Source organism: Opisthocomus hoazin, chromosome 4 (assembly GCF_030867145.1).
Source record: "Opisthocomus hoazin isolate bOpiHoa1 chromosome 4, bOpiHoa1.hap1, whole genome shotgun sequence".
Lineage (NCBI taxonomy): Eukaryota > Metazoa > Chordata > Aves > Opisthocomiformes > Opisthocomidae > Opisthocomus > Opisthocomus hoazin.
Genome location: NC_134417.1, coordinates 45,709,349 through 45,732,319, shown reverse-complemented (window position 1 = coordinate 45,732,319; position 22,971 = coordinate 45,709,349). Strand labels below are relative to the sequence as shown.

Below are 22,971 nucleotides of genomic sequence, written 5' to 3'. Positions count from 1 at the left end.
GGCTGTTTCCTTCCCCGAGATAACCTTACCATGGAGGTGTTACCAAGGTCCATTCCCTCTGTGTTTCCTGCTGGCATGGAGGGACCGCTCTGCAGGAGTCTCCAGCCACACCGGCTTCTCCTGGGTCTGGGCAGGCTGAATTCCAGCGTGTTGCTCTGAGCTCACTAGGGCAATGGCTCTTGGTTGCTACACACCCATACTGGATTTAGGCTCATGGAAACTTGCTCCTGGCTGCGTTTTCCGATTTCTTGGTTACAGCTTGGCCTCATGAACAAGGCAAGCAGAGGACAGGGAAGGAAGAGGGCCACGATGCGCTCACCCTATCTAATTTCTGCTTCATCGAATGGGCGACGTTAACCAGCAATTCTTTGCTATTGAATTGGATGTTGTATTTTAATGGAAAATATAGTAACACTGGTCATGCAATACATTGCTCGTGCCATACATTTCCCATCATCAGTCTGAGATAGAAAACTGATTGATGTGATCAGTATTTGACTGGCAAAGTTGTAATATCACCAGCTGAACCAGAAGCACTTTCAGCTCAGTGGCAGAGTGCTTTCTTAATGTAGCTATACAATACTTTAAAAATATTTGTGATGGATTTATTTCCAGTTGGATCTAAATCCTCCAGCAAACTCTAGATTTATTACTTCTATCGTGTGTAAAATACCTTCTTTATACTTCACATCAGCTTCCTTTCAAACCAGACAGTACTTACAGTTTATGACATACTACATTATAGTAATTTACCATCATACATACTGTGTTCTTGCATGGCTTTAAATGTTAAAGGACACCTTTCTGCCCTATTTGAAAGGAAGGGGAGAGCAGAAAACGCATGTATTAGCAAAATTGCTGTCATTTATTTCATCACATCAAGGCAAGTATGGTTGAAATAACCAATCCATTGTGAGAAAGGCAATACATCATTCACTATTTGCTGCTTGCTATGGCAAGCCACTGGGTCAGCACATATAGACTTAGGGATTTGGTACATGGAAAGCTATAATGAACGTGCAGTTGTGATGAGCAAAATTAATGCTAATATTTATGGCTCTACAGTGACTGCTATGTATCAGCTGTTTCCCCCTCCCTTCTTATTTGCCCCCCTCTGTACATGCAGGCAAATGCTCCATCTATTTAATTTCCATCCCAGCTATCACTGAGTAGCAAGCTAGTCAGCTGGAGCTCCTACCCTTTAGCACAACACAAATAGAACAGAAACCCAAGGGAGGTTGGTTTTCCATGCTGCTGTGCCCTCATGTTGTTGGCTGCTGTCGTGCCTGTGTGTGAGGGCAGCTGCAGAAAGATGCTGGCTGTGTACTTCTCCACCAAATATTTTAATCAAAATATATTGAATCAACTGGAGGATATCTGGCTGTGCAAAGCAACAGTGAAATTTGGCAGCAAATTTTTGGAACTATTGTAACAACATAGTAACTTATACTGGTATATATATATTATACTGGTTATGTTCATTTCTGTATCTAGATAGATAGATGTAAAACAGTATACCTAGTAGGTAGGTGGGTAGGTAAATAGACAGACAGACAGATATGTTACTTTATCCTTAAAAAGCCAGATGGTTGCAGCATCCCGTAATATGTGCCTTTATTTAAGCCCCTGACCCATTCGTTGCAGGGTCAGAATGGGGCATAAGCTGGCTGGATCAGCTGTGTCCTACCCCGCTTTGGGCAGGAGGAGGCCAGAAAACCGTGGGGACACAACAGACCCTGTATGTCCCCTCCCAGGAGTTGCAGACAGCACTTCTGCAGCTTCACAGGAAAGGTCCTTTGGCAACTCATGGAACGGCAGGGGCAGGCTGGGCAGCATGTCTGCTGTCAAGGACTGGGTGGCTTTCTTAGTGTGTCCTGATATTCCTTTGCAGGCATCCTCTGAGGTTCCTTTTAAGAAAAACAGAAACGTCCATCAGATGTCCAAGCCTAGCTCTTCACAGCCGCTTATCAATGGAACAGGGCATGCTTGAGGTTTGGTGTTTAGGCTCATGAGCTACCTGTTCAGCAAGTGAATCCATAAAACAAATTAACCCCGAGCAATGCATCAGTACTCCTTACACTGCAGACATCATTCCTGTGTTCTTATTTTTGCTCTATAGACAGCAAAAGCACATTCCAGAACTGCTGAGTCCAGGCCAGGACATACTACTCCATATGCAGATTCCAGGGAGTTTAGCCTACACTAAAACACCTGCGCATTGGAAAGGGTCACCTGCCCGCTAAATGCAACTCATTTCATATGAAGTACAACTAAATCCTGCTGTTCTCTATTGGGATATATCACACAGCCCTGATGACTGCCTGTCTCTTCTGCTCCTCCCTGAAATCTATCTGATCTTCTTTCCTACCTTAAAACCTCTTCTTTTATTTTTCATTTAAAAAAAAAAGAAAAGATCTTCCTCGTCCCCTGTCCTCTAAGTCACTGGGCAACATCGTTTATTTTCAGGATTTGTAATGTTTTTCTAATCAAATTACCCTGTGTTTCTGAATGCTGAGTTGAAGATGCTTTAGAAATACCATTATTCTGTTATTTTTAAATAAGAATGCTGTATGTTCACTGAAAGTCCGAGTGGTAAACATCCTCTTAATTTGTCTCTCCACCTCTCAACGTTCCCATGTCAGCCACAGTAGCTAAATGTGAGTTGCATGCATGCACCTTGGGGAGCAAAGCCCCTAAATATGCATACCCTGTAACCCGTTTGTAAAGGGGAACAGCTTCACTATTACAGTTAATTTCTCAAAACAGCCAAAAGATAATGGCTCTGAATCTGCTCTTGGCTCTGCTTCTGTAACCCCTGTGACTTCAGTGCATCGCCGGTGCCTCGTGGAAAGGCAGATCCCACTCCCCCTTGCGTCTTGTTATGTCCTGATCATCATCAGAGCATCAGGGCGAGACTGAACCTGATGGGGAATCCTTATGGCACAGGAGGACTATGCAAGCTTTTTATCTTAGAAGCACGAAGCAAAAATGACAGAGCAGACAGCTGGGTCCTTGAGAAGCTGCTGTCTTCTGCCCACATTGCTTGCCCTTGATCACCAAAAAAACCCCTGTGTTTCAGCATCTCGGCATCCCCTCTTTCTGGTGATCTAGGTACGGGCATTTCTGTCTCCGTATTTCTATATTTGCCAGAAGAGCTTGATCAGGAGCAAAACAAGTCATTCATGGCTCACTAGAGCACTGAGTAGTTGCAGCTTTTGACAACATGACAACTGAGTAATAACCTGTTTGCTCATGGTGGTCCCACGTGATGTCCTGGTGGCGGCATGCTGCACTAGAGATTCCCTGTCCCAGGGAATGGCACGTGAAACAGGGTAGTTACGTTGTGTTTCATAACCACTGCCTTTGGCTAAGGATGTGCATACAGCTAGGCTAGTCAGAAGGTTTTCAAGTGCAAATAATTTTTAGCAAAAAAGGGACAACTGGAACTAAACCAGCTTCTCTTGTCAGTCTGTGTATTATATGCAACAAAGCAAGTTGGTTTTTAATTTGACCAAAGTCAAATTCCTCCTTGAGCCCTCCATTATGAGCATTTGGAGTTGGGGCTTTTGCTTCCAGTGGCTCAGACTTTTAAAAATCTACTTTGCTCTTACCAAAGGTGCAGAAGACAAGCATGGGTGCAAGTGTTCGTTGGAGAATGGATGGAAGACTGCAATATCCCTGCAATGCCCAGTGCAGTGAGGGCCCCTCATGCAATCAACAGGTCTCCATGTGAAAGCTGTAAATATATCGGATGATGACTGATATAACCCCGGAGCAGGCTTTGCGAGCAGCAGCATGGAGTCCTGCTTGTGTGGTTCTGGCTGCGGTCTGGGCTGCAAGGCTGAACTGGAAAGATGGGGATGCCAAAGCAGGCGGTGAGCAAGGGTGAAGTCTTGCAGACGTTCCCCATAGTCATCGTGGCAGGGTTCCTGCCTGCCAGACATAAGAAATAGATTAAAATTACCCTAAACAGCCTATGATTATCTGATGCTAAGAGCAAAAATGTCTCTTCTAGGAAAGAAGAAAGCCACAGTCCCACTCAGGAACATGTGGGCTCTTATAAAGCTAATTTATGATGGAGGTGTGTGGGAACTGCTAATTACCGCTGTGGAAACAAACCACTGTTACGGCTTCAGATCAGTTTCTGTTTCCAGGCTTACTCTCATTTTCCACTTGTTCCTAATTTTCTTAAGAATGTTCCTCAGGAGGTGGCAGTGTACTTTTCAGGCTTGGCCTCAGCCAAAAGGTGAATATTTCGAGAACTCCTAGCAAAATCAGCCTGGCTGTTTTTATGATACGTGGGCGTGAAGAGAAACCAGCTACTCCTATTTGTTCCGGTTGCAGCTTCTCTGCCCTCATAACTCAAGAACAGCTGACGCTAGGAAATTTGAACTCAGCTTGTTTTATAGGCCTTGGTGATGAAGGAGAAAACAGTTCGTGTCTGAAGAAAATCAATTCAATATTTCTAGAGTTGGGAGCAATTAGAGTCGAAGGCCAAATTGTGCTTTGAAATACAGCAGCGCAGCCCCACTGAAATGCCACTCCGAGGGCAGAACTCATCTTGGCACATTTTGTACATATTTATGAAGAAATTTGTTTTTCCTAGAATGTTAAACAGAGGTCAGAAGGAGGAATGTCAGATTTATTCTGCACAAAAGACCCAGTTCCAGCTCTGATGCCAGTCCATGGGCTGAAGTGTAAATAATGTGCATTCAACATGGAGTAAATATCTCAGCCATGTCAATGGGAGGTTTCTGCAATGATCAGAAATAGCATTTGGCCGTGTATGGCAATTAACCTTTGCAGATAACATTATTTATTCGGGACATATTTCTTGTATCCAGTATCGCTCAGTGAGAAAATATGCATACTATGCCATTTTCCATTCCTATTTTTCTCTGTTCCCCTTTTCCTTCTTCTATTTTTCTCCCTGTCTTAGGGCATCTCGTTTGTCCTTCCTTCTTCCTTTCCTTCCTTACAATAATGCTTTAAGCGTGCTATCCGCAGGGTTCTCTCTAGTATCTTCCCCATTCCAGGGAGAGGTAGTTAAAGAGTTAATGCTGCCATTTAAGTGTCGGTTTTGGGTTTTGACTTGACATGCTGTTGACAGTAGAGAGAGACAAACTTTCATTTTTCAGAAACCCAGAACGCACGTATAGATTACATCTCATCCAAGTGTTGTGGGATCCGTTACATAAATCCATTGAGTGGGTTTGAACCAGCCTTTGACTTGGGTTTTCTGTTGGGTGAATTTTGTTGTTTCTGCCAAGCTGAGCCCTTGCTTGAAATTCTACATAAATTCCACCAAAGCTGCCCCTTCATCTTCAAATAAGATGCTTGACCGACGAAAAATCGCTGTAAGCTGTAAATGGTTAAAGGGAACAGACATGTTAAAACCCCTTAAACCCATAGCATTTTTACAGAAAGTGTATTTTTCCAGCCCCTGCCCATTGTCAGATTGTTATGTCCTGAGGCAACCTGCAGATGAACAGCGGTTATGAAATCCAGTCTTCCTACTCCTAAACCACCACAAGAAGCCTCCCCAAATGGCCCAGCCATCCCCTGACATCTCTCAGTCCAATTCTCTGCTTGGTCCAACAGCCATGTGCCTCAGTAAGGCCCTCCAGGTCTAGCTGAGGTCAATGTGTCGACCAGGGCTCTCGTCCATGCAGTTCAAGATGATTTTACCTCTTGTGAATTAGAGTCAGAGCACTCAGTCCTTATGCCTGAGCTGAGCTTCAGTCATCGTGACAGACAGAGTTAAGCAAATGCGATTGTCTCTTCACTTTGCATGAGCAGGCATCCTTTTAAATGGATTTTATCTTCATAAGCTGTATGCCGTGCATACATGGTAGGCCATTTTGTCGTGTGTCGAGATGATGCCTCCACATGAGACGATTATGCCCAGGGTCTGTACCAGAGACTAACAAGGACCCTCACGAGTCTGGATTTATATCCCCTGTCTCAACGGAGACCATGCTGTGTGGATGTATCAGACCACCTCAGCATGCTCTATCTGATCCAATCCATGGGACTGTCTAACTTGGGCAGCGTGTGTCAGCAGATTTTTCCAACTTCCCACAAATGAAAGACCTTGATGTGTTTACTGGAAGAGGAGCCTAGACCTAAACTATAAAGGATTACATTTTTTAAAAATCTGTTTATTGATAAAAAGATGAACAAAAACCAATCGTGAAATATATATGTATATGTTAATTAGAAATAGCACTGATATGCCCAGCCTTTTTCCCCCACAACTGCTGCTGTAGCATGCCTGTGCCCGTGGGTACACAGAAGGGACAGCTTGTCAGTCCAGAGATTTCATCTTTGGACAAGACTCTTCAGCATAATCATACACACATCACAGAAAGACATGTAAATGTACACCGCCAGGCGTCTGCTAGGAAGGGATTTGCATAACTGCCATCAGCAACTCTTATTCTGTGGAGAGTGAGTTTGATCGTATTCATGCCTGTGAATGAATGAATGGGTGATTCATTTTTTTTAAACAGAGATGACAATTGGTTATTTTTTCCTACCATCTAAAAATATTACTCTGTTTCTCCCTTCCCCTTTGGTCCTGCCTGTCCTCCTCCCCCTTGCAATAAGCGTGTTTGTTTAAGGCTAGTAGCTCAGCAGCACTGTCTCGGGAGGGAGGTGTAGGGAGAAGCAGACACTGACAGGATCCTGTTAATGAACTGTCCCTCCGTGATGAGGCTGGAGCTTTGCAGGGGTTGCTCTGCACTGCTGGCTTGAAGCGTGTTGTAAAAATGTCATGAAACGATGGAGTGTGCTTGGCTTTGCAGCTTTCCAGGTACTGAGCCAGCCCCAGGGATGGCTCCAAGTTGGCACTGCTTTTTCGGTTTCAGTAGGGCCAGACAGCTCACATGAGCTGAGGGTCTGGTTCATTGCTCTAAAGTGCCTACAAGAAGGTCAAGCATATGTGCTGCTTGGGCCAGGAATTGCAAACAAAGGGCTAGGTGGGGCCTGCTCACCCCACAAGTCCTGCTGCAGCAAAAAGCTGAACGAACCTGTTTCTTCCATCCATCCATCCATCCATCCATCCATCCACCCACCCACCCATCCATCCATCCATCCATCCATCCATCCATCTGTGTGTCTGGAGAGCTGTGACTCACTGACTCTTCACCTCCCTCTTTCATGGAAAAGTGAACACCCTCTAAAGTTGAGAAGCCTCTGTGTAATCACACAGGACAAGTTTTAGCCTGTTGTAGGAAAAAATCTGAATCTTTACTAAAACTTAAAGGATTTTAAAGAACAGTTTTTACAGCAACCTGCTGGTTTCCTCCCTGCTAAGATTTCTACATGATTTTTCTCGCAGGCCCCCATATGGGCTGCATGACAGCAAGCAGGAAAACCCTGGTGCCATGTGCATCTGATGCCTGGCCCCAGAGCTTGTGATGCCCTCTCTTTCTCACTAGTCTGTTTTTCTGGAGCCACAAAGGGAACAAGATTTAAAATGTTTCCCTTTCAGGCAGCAGTGAAGCAGAGCATCTCTCTGCGAAGTGACTCAGCCTGCCGTTGGGCATGTCTCTCTTGCTGCTGTTCCAGAAACCAAGAGGCAGAGCTTTCCAGCTGCACCCTTTCTCTCTTGTCCCCATCCCACACTCGCACCAAGGTCTATGGTAGGCAGCAAGATAGAGCCGTTAAGATAGGATAACAGTCCTCTTATATCAGAAGGGTCTTGCTGAGGGAGGTGGTGCTCTCCCAGTGCCTCCAGAGCCACTCTGTAGGTGACTGGGCAATAAAGAACCAGTGAAAATCTCCTGCTTAGATTAAAGCTTGGTGTCAGCAGTTCTACTTTCCAACAATTCCACATAATGTTTCATTTTAAAAAATAAATATTTCTTTTGTTTTCAAGGATAATTTTTAAAATAGCTCGTAAAAATCGTTGTCATCATATTAGCTTTTTAATCATGCTCTGCCAAGAGCAGCTGCTCCAGTGGTGCCAGGGTGTTTGTGTCCAGCTGCTCCCAAGACCCGAGTGAGCGAGCAGAAGATGAGTACTTTCCCTGCTTCAGTTCAGGGCTTACATTGCTCTTTCTCCTCCTGTCTTCTGGAAATATCACACCTGGACTTACTCCAAACCTGAAAAGTTTTAGCCCAGTTAAATAATTATTGTGACAGTTATGTGTCTCTTAAAACCACAGGCTTATTAGGGAACCATAATTTTGGTCGATGCCTTAAGTACATTCTTCCTTTTTGCCATCTTTTCAGTCCTTTCTAAGCTATTCCACATACATTTGTAACATTTGCCAAAGATTTTACATATAAAAAGAGAGAAAGTTTGGAAACAGCACTGGATAAGTTATGTGATGTAATTTCAAGGAATAAGTCTGGGGGTTTTTTTCCCCTGACATGGTTTGTGCCACGTAGCTTGGAAGATCAGTTAGTGCCTTGGACGCATGAATGGTAGCTAGATGATTTTTCAAGAGATGTGCTGAAAAAAAAAGTAGCCAAGCCTGAGCCCCGTGTGAAGTGCCTTTGACTTTAGTTAGTTACCAAGCCCAAAGATGAATCTGACTGTAGAAATTTAAAATGTGTCAGAAAAAAGCCTGTAAAGCACCCAAGGCACTGCTGATAAATATGAAACATTTGTATCTTGCTAAATGTATTTTTTCATAATTACCAGTATATGGATTTGTATTGTTCAAAGCCCTAACAGGGAATCTCCTGTGATGGATGCGCAGTAAAACAGGACTAATTGGAAGCATTAATTTAGACAGAGCCAGAAGTTGACACGGACCTCTGAGTAAGAGATGCTTTATATTGCCTTAGCAAGTACAAAGTGTTTGCCTGTAATTTGCAAGCTCAAATCACACCACCTTCCCAAACAAATTGTTACAAACTGTTCCTGTGTCATTTTTTCCTCTTTTTGTTTTATTTCTTCCCTGATAAATATCTTGGACCCAAGGTCATCTTAAGGAAATTGTTGTAATGCAATAGAAGTGTTGCTGTAGGTGCTGCTGTGTTTCTGGCAATGTAATTGACAATGAATGAGCATGCAGGAGCAGCTCCCAGCAGGCACACTTCTGGATAAGCGTACGCTAAATAAGCACGGTGGAATGAGAGACTAATGTATCTGCATAAAGAGCTGCATGCTGTACATCCCCTCAGATATCTTCCGTGGTTTAGGCCTGTAACAGCAGAGGTACTCTGCTCACTCTGCTTTATCTGCCTGCTCCCACCCTGGTCTCGGTTCAGTGAAGTGCTGATCATGTGTGATGCTTCTGGCATGTGGGTGATGCCACCGATGTCAGGTGGAAGCGGCTCTTGCTCCGGTGCCTTGCTGAGGCAGTGCCCAAAGCAAGAAGTCAGATTCTGACTGCATCAAAACACAACCTTAGGTTGATGTCTTGGTATCTTAGGCACTTCAGCCACTGACCTTGGTTCATGTCAGATAACTTGTTTTTAGCTACTATATACGAGTTACTGTTTGTGAATAATCTTGGGCCAAGCAGCTGTTTTTCACATCTTTGGTGTGCAAGTTCTTGGGTTTTATTTAAATCTCCTGTTTGACTGAAGCACTGATTTCCAACAAACCAGGTAAAGGGGGGAATTTAACACCCGAGCAGCGGTTGTGCTGGGCTGTTATGATGGCTTCAGGTGGCCCACCCAGCACCCAGATTTGAAGTGCACAAAAGATGAGCCTCTCTGCTCCTTTGCTCCTTCCAGTTCTTAATTGCCATTAATCTTCAGATTATTCCTTACTTCTCATTTGGTGATTGTTCTTGAGCTCCTAACCATGATTTGCTTCCACTGGTTCCTTTAGTGTTTCTGATGTTCTCCTCTCAGCGTCATTTGTATGCTGAATAATCTTACTAATAGCAGAGGCGTTGTCCTGGATTTACGTTGGTGCAGCAGAAGCCACCATATGTCCCAGTGGACTTTTCATGACACTGCCATCAGTGGTCCTGGAATTGGTCCCTCAAGCAAGCCTTCCATTATTTATTTCCATCCAGTTCTTTCAACTCGTATTGAAAGTGGCTGACACTCAGCACTTTATCTTAAAATTATGTCCCTCATATAATGCTTCTTGATATTCCTTCCTCTCAGTGTCCTGACCTTTACTAAGGCTGTTGCTAATATATTCTCTCAGTCATGGTAGTTAATGTTAATGCAAAGGCTAATGTTCTCCTGCAGCTTGAACGCTGATACGCCACACTTAGTGCTCTGTCTCCAAACAGAATTGCTTTCCAATATTGCACTTTACTGTGGGAATAATTTCACTGCTCAGGTACAATGACAGCTGAGAAAATGCTTAAAAAGAGAAAGAGAGGAAAGGGAAAATGTAATAAAGCAAAAGTGTGACAACAAGACACTTATGTCAGTATCATCACTGCATTTCATGGGACTGTACCATCTGAGTGCCACACAGCTCTTCCAGCATTTGTCTGTTGAGGACCCAGAGTGATGTTTAGTTGTAGTTCATTCAGAGTGCTTGAACAGAAAGTGCTTCATCTGTTACTAGCTCTGCTGCGCCCTAGCTTCAAGGTTATGTTTTGTATACTCATAAATTAAGCCCAGACCAAGGAAAGGCTGGATCAGAGCAGTGTAAGCAGTAAAAACATGTTATTAGCTATTTCAGAGATGAGTTTGTCTTTCCAAATGCACCACTGGGTACATTTGTGCTTGCATCATTTCTGAGGAAACAGCCCACAGCTGTGTTTGAAGTTTGTTGCCGATGCGTCAGGAAGTCTCAAGCTCTCCCTGGGACCCGGGCAGTCACACACATTAAGGCCAGTGCAGTGGAGCCAGGTGCTACCACTGAGGTGGGCACTGGAACTACCGAAAATCCAATGTTCCCGTTACTTGACTGTCATTTCTGCCAAGTAAATATCAAAATCAATAGCCTTCAAGAGCAGAGCAGTTGGATCACGGGCCTAGAGACACATCACACAGCACAGCATTAGGACAAGCACATCAGGACTTTGCTCCTGCGACGGTTTCTCAGCACAGGACACCCACGCTGCATGCTGACTGTGAAGGCAGGGGTGTCTGAGAACATGGAGGGCTGCTGTGCAGCACTGCGCAGCCGCTGTGCTCTGGGAGGGGAGATGGTGCGGGGGAGAGGAGGGAGAACAGCCGCTCTCTGGTTTGCCTGCTGACTCCAGCCCCCATCAGCAGTAGCTGAAGAGTAAGTACCGCGCTTTGGGAACTATGTAATAACCTGACTGAAATAAAATGAGGCTCCCAGTGTAGTTGCTGGAGGGGGAAGGAGAGATAAGATGTCCACGTCATATCACCAACAACATAACTGGTATTAGCGAAACAGAAGTCAAGGATGACTGAACATTGAGGCTGAGCTAACTTTCACATCAAGAGAAGATCCCTGAAGGGCTGTGTGCTGACAGGCCAACATGGAAAAGCTGGTACATTTAATCTCACAAGGACTGTTCTGTGAATAATCAGAAGTTGTTAGGGTTGTCAGTCCAATTTCCTTCCAAAATAAAACTAAGTGTGGAGGTGATGACATTTTAGGAATGGGTGAAGTAGGTTTTCTCCTGAATGTAAAGAGAGGCAGGTTTAACCAGAAAGGAAACACAAATAGAATATCTTACTTGTAAAGTACTCAGCAAATAGTGCTGTGGTAGGGGTTATGCTCATTATTATTACTATTATTCCAAACAGTGATACTATGTTGATGGTGCAAAAAAGCGCATAGGACAGTGCCGCCCTGTCATGTTTAACGCAGGATGAAACTAATGACCTGAGTCCACTATGAACAGATAAACCATTGAATATAAATGATGTTTTGGATATGCGATGTGTTGCTATGCAAAGACAAGACCAAGACATGTTCAAAATAGCATTCTGAAGTAGCACATACTTATTGGTAATGGATTTTTTTTAAAAAAAGCAAACGTGTATGCAAAAAGAGACCATCCACGCAGAAAGGTGAAACATTTTACTTTGCTGTGTAACTGCAGTCATGCTGAATAGGAGATAAGAATTGCAGAAGTGAATGAACTGCAGAGTTGGTAGAGCATATTTTTATAAGGTGAGATCCTCTTCCTAACTTTATCTGTATTTCCACTTGAATTACTGATCCCCTGACTAATCAAGTATGCTGTATCACCATGTCATCTCACCCTTATGTTCTTTGTGTATGATATTGCATATCTCCACCTCTTGAATCTAATTCATGAGCAATAACACCAAGTAAAATATAAGCAGCAGAGTCTTGCTCTCATTAGCAGAAAGTATTTCCAGCTACTGCTGTGACCTTACTTATAACAACGACCATCGTTCCTTCCAGACCAATACCCTGCTTCAAAGGATGGCAAAAAATCCATCTCAATACCTGTGCAATCTTGCAATTCACCTAATGGAGCAAAAAAACCTTTTTTCATCTCTGCAGTGAGCATCTGATATTTTGAAGAAGGGAATTTGATCTTTCCCTTTTATCTTTGTATGTCCTAATGCAACATGCACCCCTGACACTCTTGAGTTTCAGGCATGCACCTCCATTTTTTGTGGGCTGTGGAGGGGTCTTGCTGACCCCCTCGGGCCATCAACAGGCTTCCTTGAAGAGCAGCTGACACCATGATGAACTTCCAGGTTGTTCTGAAATGGGCCTTAACTGAAGCCAGGTTCAACTCAAGACAGCTAAGAGGCAATGCAAATTTCTGTTCTGGAAGCCAGAAGGAAGCTGTCTCTAGTCGGTAGGAAGAATGAACAGAAATGAAATGCAGCAGCTCTTTTTTTTCCCTAGCAACCTTCCATCCACTCCAGAAGCTTTGCTAGCCCTGTATAATCCAGCAGATAATGGGAGCAGCACATTACAGCCTTTCTGTCTGATTTATGTGTGACCTTACATCCTCAGTCTGCTCACAGGAGAAAATCTGGACGTGGTAACTCTCACTACCTTTTATAGCCCAAATCCACCTTGGGAATTCTTCCCATTCAAATCTGACCCTTTGTACACCCAAACCAGTAGCCAGTCCTCCTGACTCCCCTGATCCTGACCTGGTTTGGTTCTCACTTGCCCAGGTGATAAACTGAGACAGTGAGTAACAGCACAGTCCCCCTTCCCCATTTACTCACTCTAAGGTACAGTGTCCCTTTTTCCTTCACCTGGGCAATGGTCAAAAAACTAGAGTAAAACTTTACTGCAGGTAAATATAATAGTTACTTTTTAATTGTGTGTTACCTGCTCACATAAGAAATCAGTGCAAGCTCCTCATTACGAGCTCTTATTGGAGACTGAGTACAAGGATAACCAGGCACTTGGAGGTAATAAAGTGTTTAAAGGGGGCATGAGTCATAAATCATCCAAATTACTTTCAGTGAACAGATGAAATGACTGAAATGCCTTCAGGGTTTGTAGAAGTTAGTTAGTCTATGCATAACTATAACATCCCTTCTGGCTGCAGTATCAACATTTCTGTACCAGCAGCTGGAGAATTTAAGCACAGCTTTTGCAAGCAGAGAAATAAGGTCTGCACCATTGAAGCAGAGGGATCCACGAGTAGGGTGCTCTGCTCTGCCTCCTTGCCAGTTGTCACACAGTGTTACAGCATTGGAAATCAGCCATGGATCAGAAGTTACTGGGAAAGACAGACAGAGGAATAGACACCCTGTTCCTATTAATGTTTCCTTAGAAAAGACAAGCTAAAAATGACTGTGCCGTAATGAGAGAGTATCCTGAGTCTAGAATAAGCGGCCTTGATTGATAGGTAAATTGGTGTAAATTACTTAGAGCTGGAGGCTTAGTTCTGAAGAGATTAGGTTTGGAAAAGACATATCGTCTGGTGCTGGAATCAAAAGTCTGTGACTTGGTTTCCTCCAGCTACAAGTGGGAGGATTTTGAAAGGAGTGCAGCAGGTCTAGGAGCTGTGATTTTTTGGAAAAAGGCTTGTGCATGAAGAAGTGGCTTCTATTTCCTCACGCTACCTGCTGCTTTCCAGTTCAGCAGGCGCCAGACGTCTTGCTTTGCAGGGGTCAGGCGCAGCTGATCGGTAGCATGCTGTTTCTTTGAGAGGCAGCAGCAGCTCCTAGCTTCAGCTGAATTAGTGCTTGCCCACTTACCCTCTAATATGGGAAATGCTTCCTAATGCATTACCATTAGCCAGGCCCAGCTCTAGTTCACTCTTCATGCCGATGAAGTGTTGCTCTCTAAGGCTTGTTGTTTGGTGTTCAGTAGATGCTGGTTCTGAATGTCCAAGGCAGTGGGATTTCCTCCCCTGGAAAGTGTTGCAATGCAGAGAATACATTTCACCTTTTCAAACATCGCTTTTATTTATCCCTTTATTGTCCTAAACAAATCATCAGTTTGCTTTATGATGATGCCATCTAAATAGAGGGATGCGAGGTGGGATTCTTCTCACCTAATTTTCGTCACCTGAAAGCTGAACATCTAGTTAAAGCTCATCATCCTCTGTGTGACCTCTGTTGCTAATGGCAAGAGAGGAGCCTCTCTGGGGAACTAGTCAGCCTGTGGATGGGATGAATTACCTGCCAGGGTCATGGCCACCTTAGACTAAGCATGTAACTTTTACATATCTGAAGTTACTCAGTGTTTTGGGGAGTTGTCAGAAACCTTTTTACGACAGCTTTGAATCCTCCTTTCCCCTTCTTATTGCTGCTTGTGAAATGGATACCCTTGCTTGAGTCAGCATCTGTGACACCAACTACATCCTCTCTTTGGCAAGATCCTATTTTAAGCTTTCCATCAGAGGCCACAGCTATTTGTGTCATTGTCAAAACTCTTCAAAAGGTCCGGTGACATTGACGGTAGATCTCTTAGAAGCCAAAGGTTCTGCAGTAACATAAATAGGATCAGCAGCACTAAGTGCAGGTGAAAGAAAAGCCAGCTGCACATCCTTTCTGTCTCCCTTGGCAACAGCATCCTGCCAACAAAAAATGCTGCCAAGTGAAGGCTGGAAAGGAAGGGATGTGCATTTGCAAAGCTGGGGCTGGACAAGCTTTGTGTGAGGGGGGGAGCTGTCAGACCAAGGAACACTCATGTGCTTTTAAAATTATTTTTGGTTTGTTCCATGTGTTTTTCGACAAGGGAGTGCACAGAGCCTCTGTCCTTATGAAGAGTTTCCATCTGAAATTTCAAACGATGGTCACTGCAGTTCTGAGCCATATGTTTCCCTCCATGACAGCACACAGGGAAAAAATCTGTAGTGAGTTACTACTTACAGATGTGGCAAATCCTCCGGCAAAGGTTAAAATACGTGGCATGGTTCTCTTGTTACGCCAGCTGCAGCTTCGTGCTAAATCATTGTTTCAGCAGCAAGCTCTTAATCAGCCCTGAGTTCTAGAAACTGCCAAACAAGCTGATATTTGTAAGGACCAATTTTTTTTATAGTGCACTAAATATCTTTATTTAGAAAAACCTTCAGACTGCAAACTTTAAGGGTGAAAAGTGAACTGCAAATGGCAGGGAGAAAAGGTGCATTAGCACAAGAGCACAAAAATGCAAAGCAGATCTGAGATTATTATTTGTACTCTGTCTTTCCACATCCTCCATGAAATGATCATGGCAGTGAAAACAGAGTTTGCATAACTATGGGTAAAACATACTTGTGATATATGCCCCTGTCTAGCCTTCCTAACAGGAACTTCAGTCCCCCGAAATCGGCACTGGGGTCACTGTCGCAGGCCCCGGAGCTGCTAGTGCTGCCGAATCTCAAACCTATTGTCACAGCATCATTCCTTTCTGATTTGGCCGTAGCGTCAAAAAAGAAGTCTGGCTGTGACATGGCCGGAAAAAAGGAGGATCTTCTCACCTGGTATGATGAGAGAGAAGAGGAACTGGCTTTTCTCTCCAACTAAATATTAGGAATGAATTTTGTGAGAAGCCCATATAACAAACTGCTCGGGCTGTTGCAGCACCCCTGTATACAACAGGGACTCTGAATCAAAGACTGAGTAGCGGGGATTGCCCTCTAGCTCCTGGGGGATTCCTGCACTGCTCTCAAGAGGCCCCCAACTTGTTGCTCTCTGGCCATTTCCCCATGCCTTTTGAGGAATTGGTAGCTGGCTTCACAGGGCACATTTTTGTGCTCTTCAGGCAGTGTGTTCTTCGAGGCAGCCAGCTGTGCCAGAGAGAAAGAGAGAAGCAGAAAAAGGAGGCAATGGAAGAAGGGAGGCAGGATTATAACTTTAGGAATCATGAGATCTGTGGATTTCTTTATGGTTACAAAGTAGAAATTGCCCATTCACCACTGAGGAGTGAAGAAATAAAATACAAACATGCATTTTGATGCCAGGGAAGGAGAAGGAGAGAAGAAGAGCACTATTTCATTCCCCATATTTTCCTCTGACAGGAATATTAATATCATTAGAGGTAACTGAATGAAGTGGAAAGTCTGGTGGAGGTGTAGAAGCGGGAGGTAGATCTGTAAAATCCATCCACACACAAAAAGCTTAATGCTGTGCTGGAGGGAGGGCACTCTGCCTTGAACAGGGGCTGAACAGCCTCACAAGGACGTGCAGCTGGGGTGCTTGTTGCTGTTTTGTTCCCAGAAAATGAGAACTGCCAGCAATCCTCTGGCATCTGAATAGACCCGTGTCAGACAAACTGTATCTGGACTTGATGAGAAACCAAGCTGGAATACCAAGCAGCCCTTCGATCTGCTGGCAGAGAGGGGGACTGGCTCAGTAAGTAATCTTGCCCTGCAGTTGCAAAGGTACTCCATAAAGGAGCGAGCCCTCTCGCTGCACAGCCCTGCAAGACACGCCTGCCTGGGCTGTCTCTGTCCTCATTCCTCCAAACCAGTTCCAACAATAACAGCAACTCCTGTGTGCAGCTGCCTCCTTAGGGAGAAGATGTATTTTTCCTTTTTCTACTGAGGGATGAAGCTTCCAATTCTGTGTGATGTGAGCAGGTGAGGATGTCTGCTGACAAGTCCAAATGATATTTTCAGGTAAGTGATTACCTTGAACAAGCAGCTAGAGTCAGACTCTTTCTTTTTATTACCCCCCTCTCGGTAATTACTGTTGTCCTAGATTGTCAGTAAACCTTTTCACAGGGTTCAACAGCTCAGATGTCTGTATATATTTAGCTGAATAGGGGATCTGAAGCATTTCTAAAGCACCTATTCCCGTAGTATCTGTAAGTGTCTAGTGCAGTGTGAGAATGAATTGGGAGCTGCCTGCTCTGTGACTGCACGACACTGGCCTGTTTGTATCACCCATTGTTTAACTCCCTGGAGGACCAGAAATGAATTCTTATTTACAGGCTCACTCTCTCGAAATCTGCAATGGAAGTGCATCTTAGAGGCAATAATAGTGTTCTGCAATGTTTTTATATCGTTAAAGGACCGGGACATCTTGCCACATGAAAACTGTAGCTACTGTTACTGTTGTTGCACAGGGAGTGTCAGCGAGTGCTGCTTAATTTGTGTTTGTACATGTGTTTTCCAGAGCTTTTGCTGATGCTGTTTTATGTTAGTGCAAATAGACCTGTTACGCTGAGTGTCTAATTCCTGGGATTTTACCAAATACCTTGTATATTGAAGTTGGGGTTGATCACACTGTCTAATACTTACAAGGGAAAACAGACAATAACTTCTAAGTTAATATCTGGGAGTTTCAGCATGACAGCCACTGATAGACAGGCAGGGAAGAGAAATTTTCTATGCAGAGTAACCTACTTTTTCTTCCCTCTGTTCTGCCACCAATTGTGGAGATGAAATTTGCTTAACTCTTTGTTTGTACAAGGGCTGCTTTATTGTGAGTGAAAATCATATTGCTTTGACAGATTACAAGAAAGAGCCATAACAAAAATGACCATAACAAAAGTAATAATATATACTTTCTTCACAGTTTCCATTTATTAAAGATTCATTTTGCTCCCTGTAATGTTTTAGGTTTGCTGAGAGACACATGAGAAGTTAACAGTGTTGGGAAGAAAGCTTTCATTACAACAGTAACATTGCTGTTGCTTTGAATAGGTTTTGCACAACCTTCTCTCACTATTAGTAAGTCAAGCCAGTTAGAAGCGTGGAGAGGCTTCAGCATCCCGTACACTGCCCGGGTGCACCCAAGCCCTGGCTCTGTAGCTAACAGGTCCTTTGTAGGACGGCTCCCCACGCTTCCCTGGCCCACAGCAGTCTGTAGCTAACAGGTCCTTTGTAGGACGGCTCCCCGCGCTTCCCTGGCCCACAGCAGTCTGAAATAAGGAGTCCAGCAGTAGGTCTCTGCACAAAACGCTCTTCCTGGCTTCCTAGAGCAAAAATGTTTGCCAAGTACTGCTCAGGTTGGCTCTGTTTGTCTTGCTGCAAGGTCCGAAGTAGCAGAGGCCAGAAGGGGTCAAACACCAGACTGAGCTCGTTGTGCATATTCATTTGCTGTAGAAAACGTGAATGTGCAGCTTGGAAGTTTCCACTGTATCTCTGGCAATTAGGACTTGGTCCAAAGCCCGCTAAAGTCACTGGGAACCTTTCCACAGGCTTTAGATCAGAAGTTACGTAGGTTTGTGTTGTTTGAAGGGGGTGCCCCAGGGAGATGGAACACGTGAGCTGACTCTACAGCCACACGCCTGCTCTGCTGTGCCGTGCAAAAAGGCTCTTCTCGAAGTGCCCGCAAAGTGTCCTGTGCAGCAATAGGCGGCATTAACTCCTAAATGAAGCCTTTTGATGTTGTCCTTTGCCAGGATGCTGGCTCCTAGCAGGGGCTCCCAAGGTCCTGAGATAAAACAGTCAAAGAACGTGAGCTGCTGGGTCCTGAATCGCTTTGTTTTTCTGCTTTGGAGGGAGGCAGTTCTGTGTCCTGTATGTAAATAAAAGGGTCGTGAGCAAGTTCCCAAATGGTAGGATGCTGCAGATTTCATGGTCTGGGAAAGCCAAATACTCCTAACCCCTGACTTTTCTGGGACTCACTGAGGACATCAACCACAGTCTTTTAAAGCTTTCTTCACATACACAACTGTACGCACCATTTGTGGACTCCTCATGTGAGTGTACAATGGAAAGAAGCTCTGCAGGGAGATCCTGTTGAGATTTGAACTGTTGCACCATGTTGTGAAGAAGGGGGTTTTACGGCTAAATGCACATCAGCAACCTCTATGTACGCTCTGCTGTCACTCTGCTCTGCTTCATCCTTGAGTTAATTCATTTTGTACTTAACATTCGGTTCTTGGTGCAGTATGCAAGACCAGGGGATGACACAGTTCACACCACAGAGACATCAGGTCAGTCAGCCTTCTCATTAGGGTTGAACGGTTTTAATGTAGTCATAAAATTAGACTCCAGAAGTGGGAATTTGACACACAGCATTTAAGAGCCAAATCAGTTTGACCCCTTCTGAGCACAAGCTCCTATACGTTAGAAATGGCCCTTTATGAAAAAACTTAATGGTGTGAACTGACCTTTGAAAATATAATTAATTATTATCATTTGCTATAATGTGCTTACGTCAGTCTGTATTATCATTATACTGGCAGATAGTAAGGATTGCCAGTCCTAACCTCAAAGGCTCCTGCTCAAAGTTCAGTCCTAAGAGTCCTAGGCAGCCAAAACTGAAGGATTTTGGCAAAGAGCTGCAGGACTGCGCTTTGAACTGACCAAGAGCATCTGCTATGTACCATCTCGCCTGGGATATCAAAACTTTGGCCATGACAACCTGATCGCAACCAGAAGGTTTCCTTTCAGTGACAGTCTGATTGAGGGTAAGCTGAGGCACCAGGAGACGACTGGCATTGTACCCACCATGGCCCTTTTCTCAGTGCAGGTGCATTTGTGAAGCAGAGACAGAGCCTGGGAAGGGAAGAAATTTGAAGGGGTTGGTTAAAGCCATTTCTGTGATAAATGCCTCCTGTGCCTTAGTAGAGAAATGCGGAATATCATTTTCCTAGGCTTAAGCCAAAGTTGCAAAACAAGGCAGTCTAATATCAGGGACCTCAATAAGACTCCCACTTTGTAAGACATTGCATATCTTCAAGTGACAGAAAAGTAAGCAGGAGCTCTGGGCAATCAGGTCACCGCAAATGCAGCCAGAGCATGCTTAGGTGATGATGCAGAGCATCTGAAAATACCAGTTCCAGCTTTACTTTTGCTTTCCAGTTGGCTGTTGATCAATTATAAAGCAAATTAATTCTACTTAAAAGGGCCAGCAAAGCCCACTGTGAAGTCCTTATAACCAGCTGGTTCTCCCTAAATATACAGCACTGGGTATTTTTACAGTGATCTACTAAACTGAATATTTTTTCAGTAGTTAGGGTCACAGATTAGCTCTGGTTGTCACTGAAGAAGTTACAGTGGTCCATTCAACCAGTAAAAAAAGGTCCTAAGAAGCTGTAGCTTATGGGGCCACAGTGGTTATGCAAAGGCTGTTAAAGGGAGTCTAGCAGATGAGCAAAACCTGACTGCCACAGCCTGAAACAGCCAGATGTCATGGGGGTTATTGTTTCTTGTCAGATAAATTACTTCTGATCCTTTGAATAATTATTCATACTTTACAAGCCACCTAAAGGTACTAGCTAAACGTGTCTGGCTTCCCGTGCCTGATGTGTGGTGACCTGCTACCACAACAGACTGCCCCAGAGAGATTATAAATCTTTGTAGCAGCAAGCTTCTGATTTATCAGTATTTCAAGTAGTGGAGATGGATATAAGGTAGGTTTTTAGCCAAAGTTCAGGGTTTCTGTCCCCAGGGCACAATATGTAGAAAAGCTGACAACTTCCTTATTCCTTAAGGAATATCCTGGAGAAAAACATTAACGCAATAGAGATGTTTTTCTGCGCCTGAGGTGTGAGAAAAAGTAGCTACACAAAGAACAACCAAAAATCTTAGCAGGCATTACAATCATTATAATCTAGTATCTCATATGGTCTGCCAATGCACTTTATCTTGTGTGCTCAGAGCAGCAGGCCTCAAGTTTCTTGAAACATTATCTCCACACACCAATTCCAAAATAAATCTTCATCCTTTCCTCTTTGAGTTTGTTCTGTGGCAGCAACTTGTCTTGGCATGAAATATTAGCCATATGGACACCAGAATATGTGCTTTGACCTTGACCTCAGAATGAGTGCTGCCAAATATGTGAAGATAACTCCTGCCTTTCACTTCCAAGAGCGATGCTCCATGAGTGCAGCACGATCTGCTCTCCTGGTTGCCTCTCAGTGTACAGAATACGTTTTTCTCTTTGATTAGGTGTTCTGCTAAGAGCGTATTGTCTTGGCTGGCTAGGAGCTGGGAAGCAGTATGCCAGACGATTGTTTATTTGGCAGAGAGATTTATTTCAGAAATTAAAAAAAAAAAAAAAGAGCTAATTTTAGCATCAGGCAGTGGAAAATGCATTGCTTGTAATTGGCTCTCACTATGTTATCCTGTGCGAAGTAACAGGAGGCTGCTGGGGGCAAGACGAGGTGAATTTTGTTGGTTGCAGAGCTCTGCCCTGTTCTCGTTCAGAAATGATGGCTAGTGATCAAAGTAGAGCATTTAGCTGGGTAAGAGGAATAGGTACTGCTCCTTCGGTGAGTTTTTGCTACGTGTATTGCACTGCTCGCGAATGGGGGCGAGTGATGGACAGGAGTCAGAATAAACACATTTCATGGCATTTGCATCTACCCAACATGCATCAGAGCCCTAGGGCCCAGTGGACACCTAATCAGAGATCTTTCATTTTCCCAAGTCTCTGTCTTCCTTTTCTGCTGATGCCCGTAACAGATGTTCCCAAGTAGAGTAGAACTAAAAGGCGTAACAAGGCTCACGGAGAAAGCTGGCAAGCCTGGGAAGAGTGTAGAAGGGGGAAGGAAGGTACTCTACAGTCTTGGCTGGAAGGTGATCATTACCCAGTTTGGAGTCCTGCGGCTTTGACGAACTCATCTCCCTGATTTGTTAAGACTGTGACAACATTTTTCACCTTGACACCGCTGGTTGAAACTCACACTAGCATAGTGCTGATGGTGCCCTCTGATGATGCTCAGTGGACTGCGCAAAATGGATTTATTCCCTGTGCTTCCTAGTGGGCAGAGATCCACGTTACACTCGACAGCTTCAACATATGGAAATGGTGACGTGTGATTGATGTGGTCCCTGCAGGTCACACTAACTCAGGGTGTATTAGCCCTGCATCCCGGGGAGGCTTATGCTACTGCAGCTGCCCACGTCCATTATCTGGACTGGGAATAAATGGCAGAATTGATGTTCCCAGCGGTGTGAATCTGGCACCTCATGAAACGATGCGCTACAGAGGGTGGTGGGAGGCACGTTTCGCACATTCCACTCCCACAGCGCATGCGAGCACAGAACAGGTCGCAGCCAAGCACTGGTATATGGGCGCGAAGGGCAGTTGTGTTGGATTGAGTCAGACTACTAATAACCATGCGGCTTTTTTAAATGGCTGTGGTAGATGTGTTTTCCATTTTTAACATTTGGAAATTTTCCACATATCATACCCTGAAATAAGTGACTAGATTTCCCGAAGTTGCTAAGAACAGCATATATAACCCAGGAAGCCCTCTCATCAGACATCCCTTCTTGACCTAATTTTCAGCAAGGGCTAAGCAGCTGCTCTCTCAGAAAACAGATTGCTTAATGGCATCCAAGACCGGAGGCAGCCAAATTTCGGATTTTGCAGCCAAAAGAATACGCGGACTAAGGTTCCCCATAACGATGTGGACATTCATCTGGAGGCCTCCTGGCCGAAACAAAAATGAAAACGTCTTTTGTTTCTACCCCTAAAGAGTAGGATGCTTTGTAGCTTCTACAGGGAAATCACCTGCCTGTGGCCCTTTAAAGCACTCTCCTGAGTCCATACTGCAAGCTCCTCTCTCCCTCTGCCACAGAGAATCCCTGCAACCTTCCCATTCCCACCTCATCACTCCCACAGCCACGGGGCCACTGCAGCCCCTATGGATCTTCCTTTCTCTTCCTGCTTTCCCAGAGAAGCCGACAAAGCTGGATGCTAACTCTTCTGCCTCTCTGCAGAACATGGAAGGTATTCCTTCCTGCCAGGCGCTCAAGCCGTGCCGTTCCCTGTCCGCTGGTCTCT

At 44.4% G+C, this 22,971-nt stretch overlaps 1 protein-coding gene across 3 annotated transcripts in view; it reads left to right on the top strand.

Moving 5' to 3' along the window:
- TMEM108 (transmembrane protein 108) overlaps window positions 1-22,971 on the top strand; it is a 172,528-nt gene that overhangs the window by 137,749 nt on the left and 11,808 nt on the right. Inside the window, exon 1 of one of the 3 annotated variants that reach the window (XM_009941929.2) lies at window positions 16,689-16,901. The exons of the other annotated variants lie outside the window; for them this stretch is intronic. Coding sequence (XP_009940231.1) covers window positions 16,889-16,901 — 13 coding nt within the window. The 5' untranslated portion in view covers window positions 16,689-16,888. Of the gene's footprint in view, window positions 1-16,688; window positions 16,902-22,971 lie in introns of those variants that run through there. 3 annotated transcript variants of the gene reach the window in all.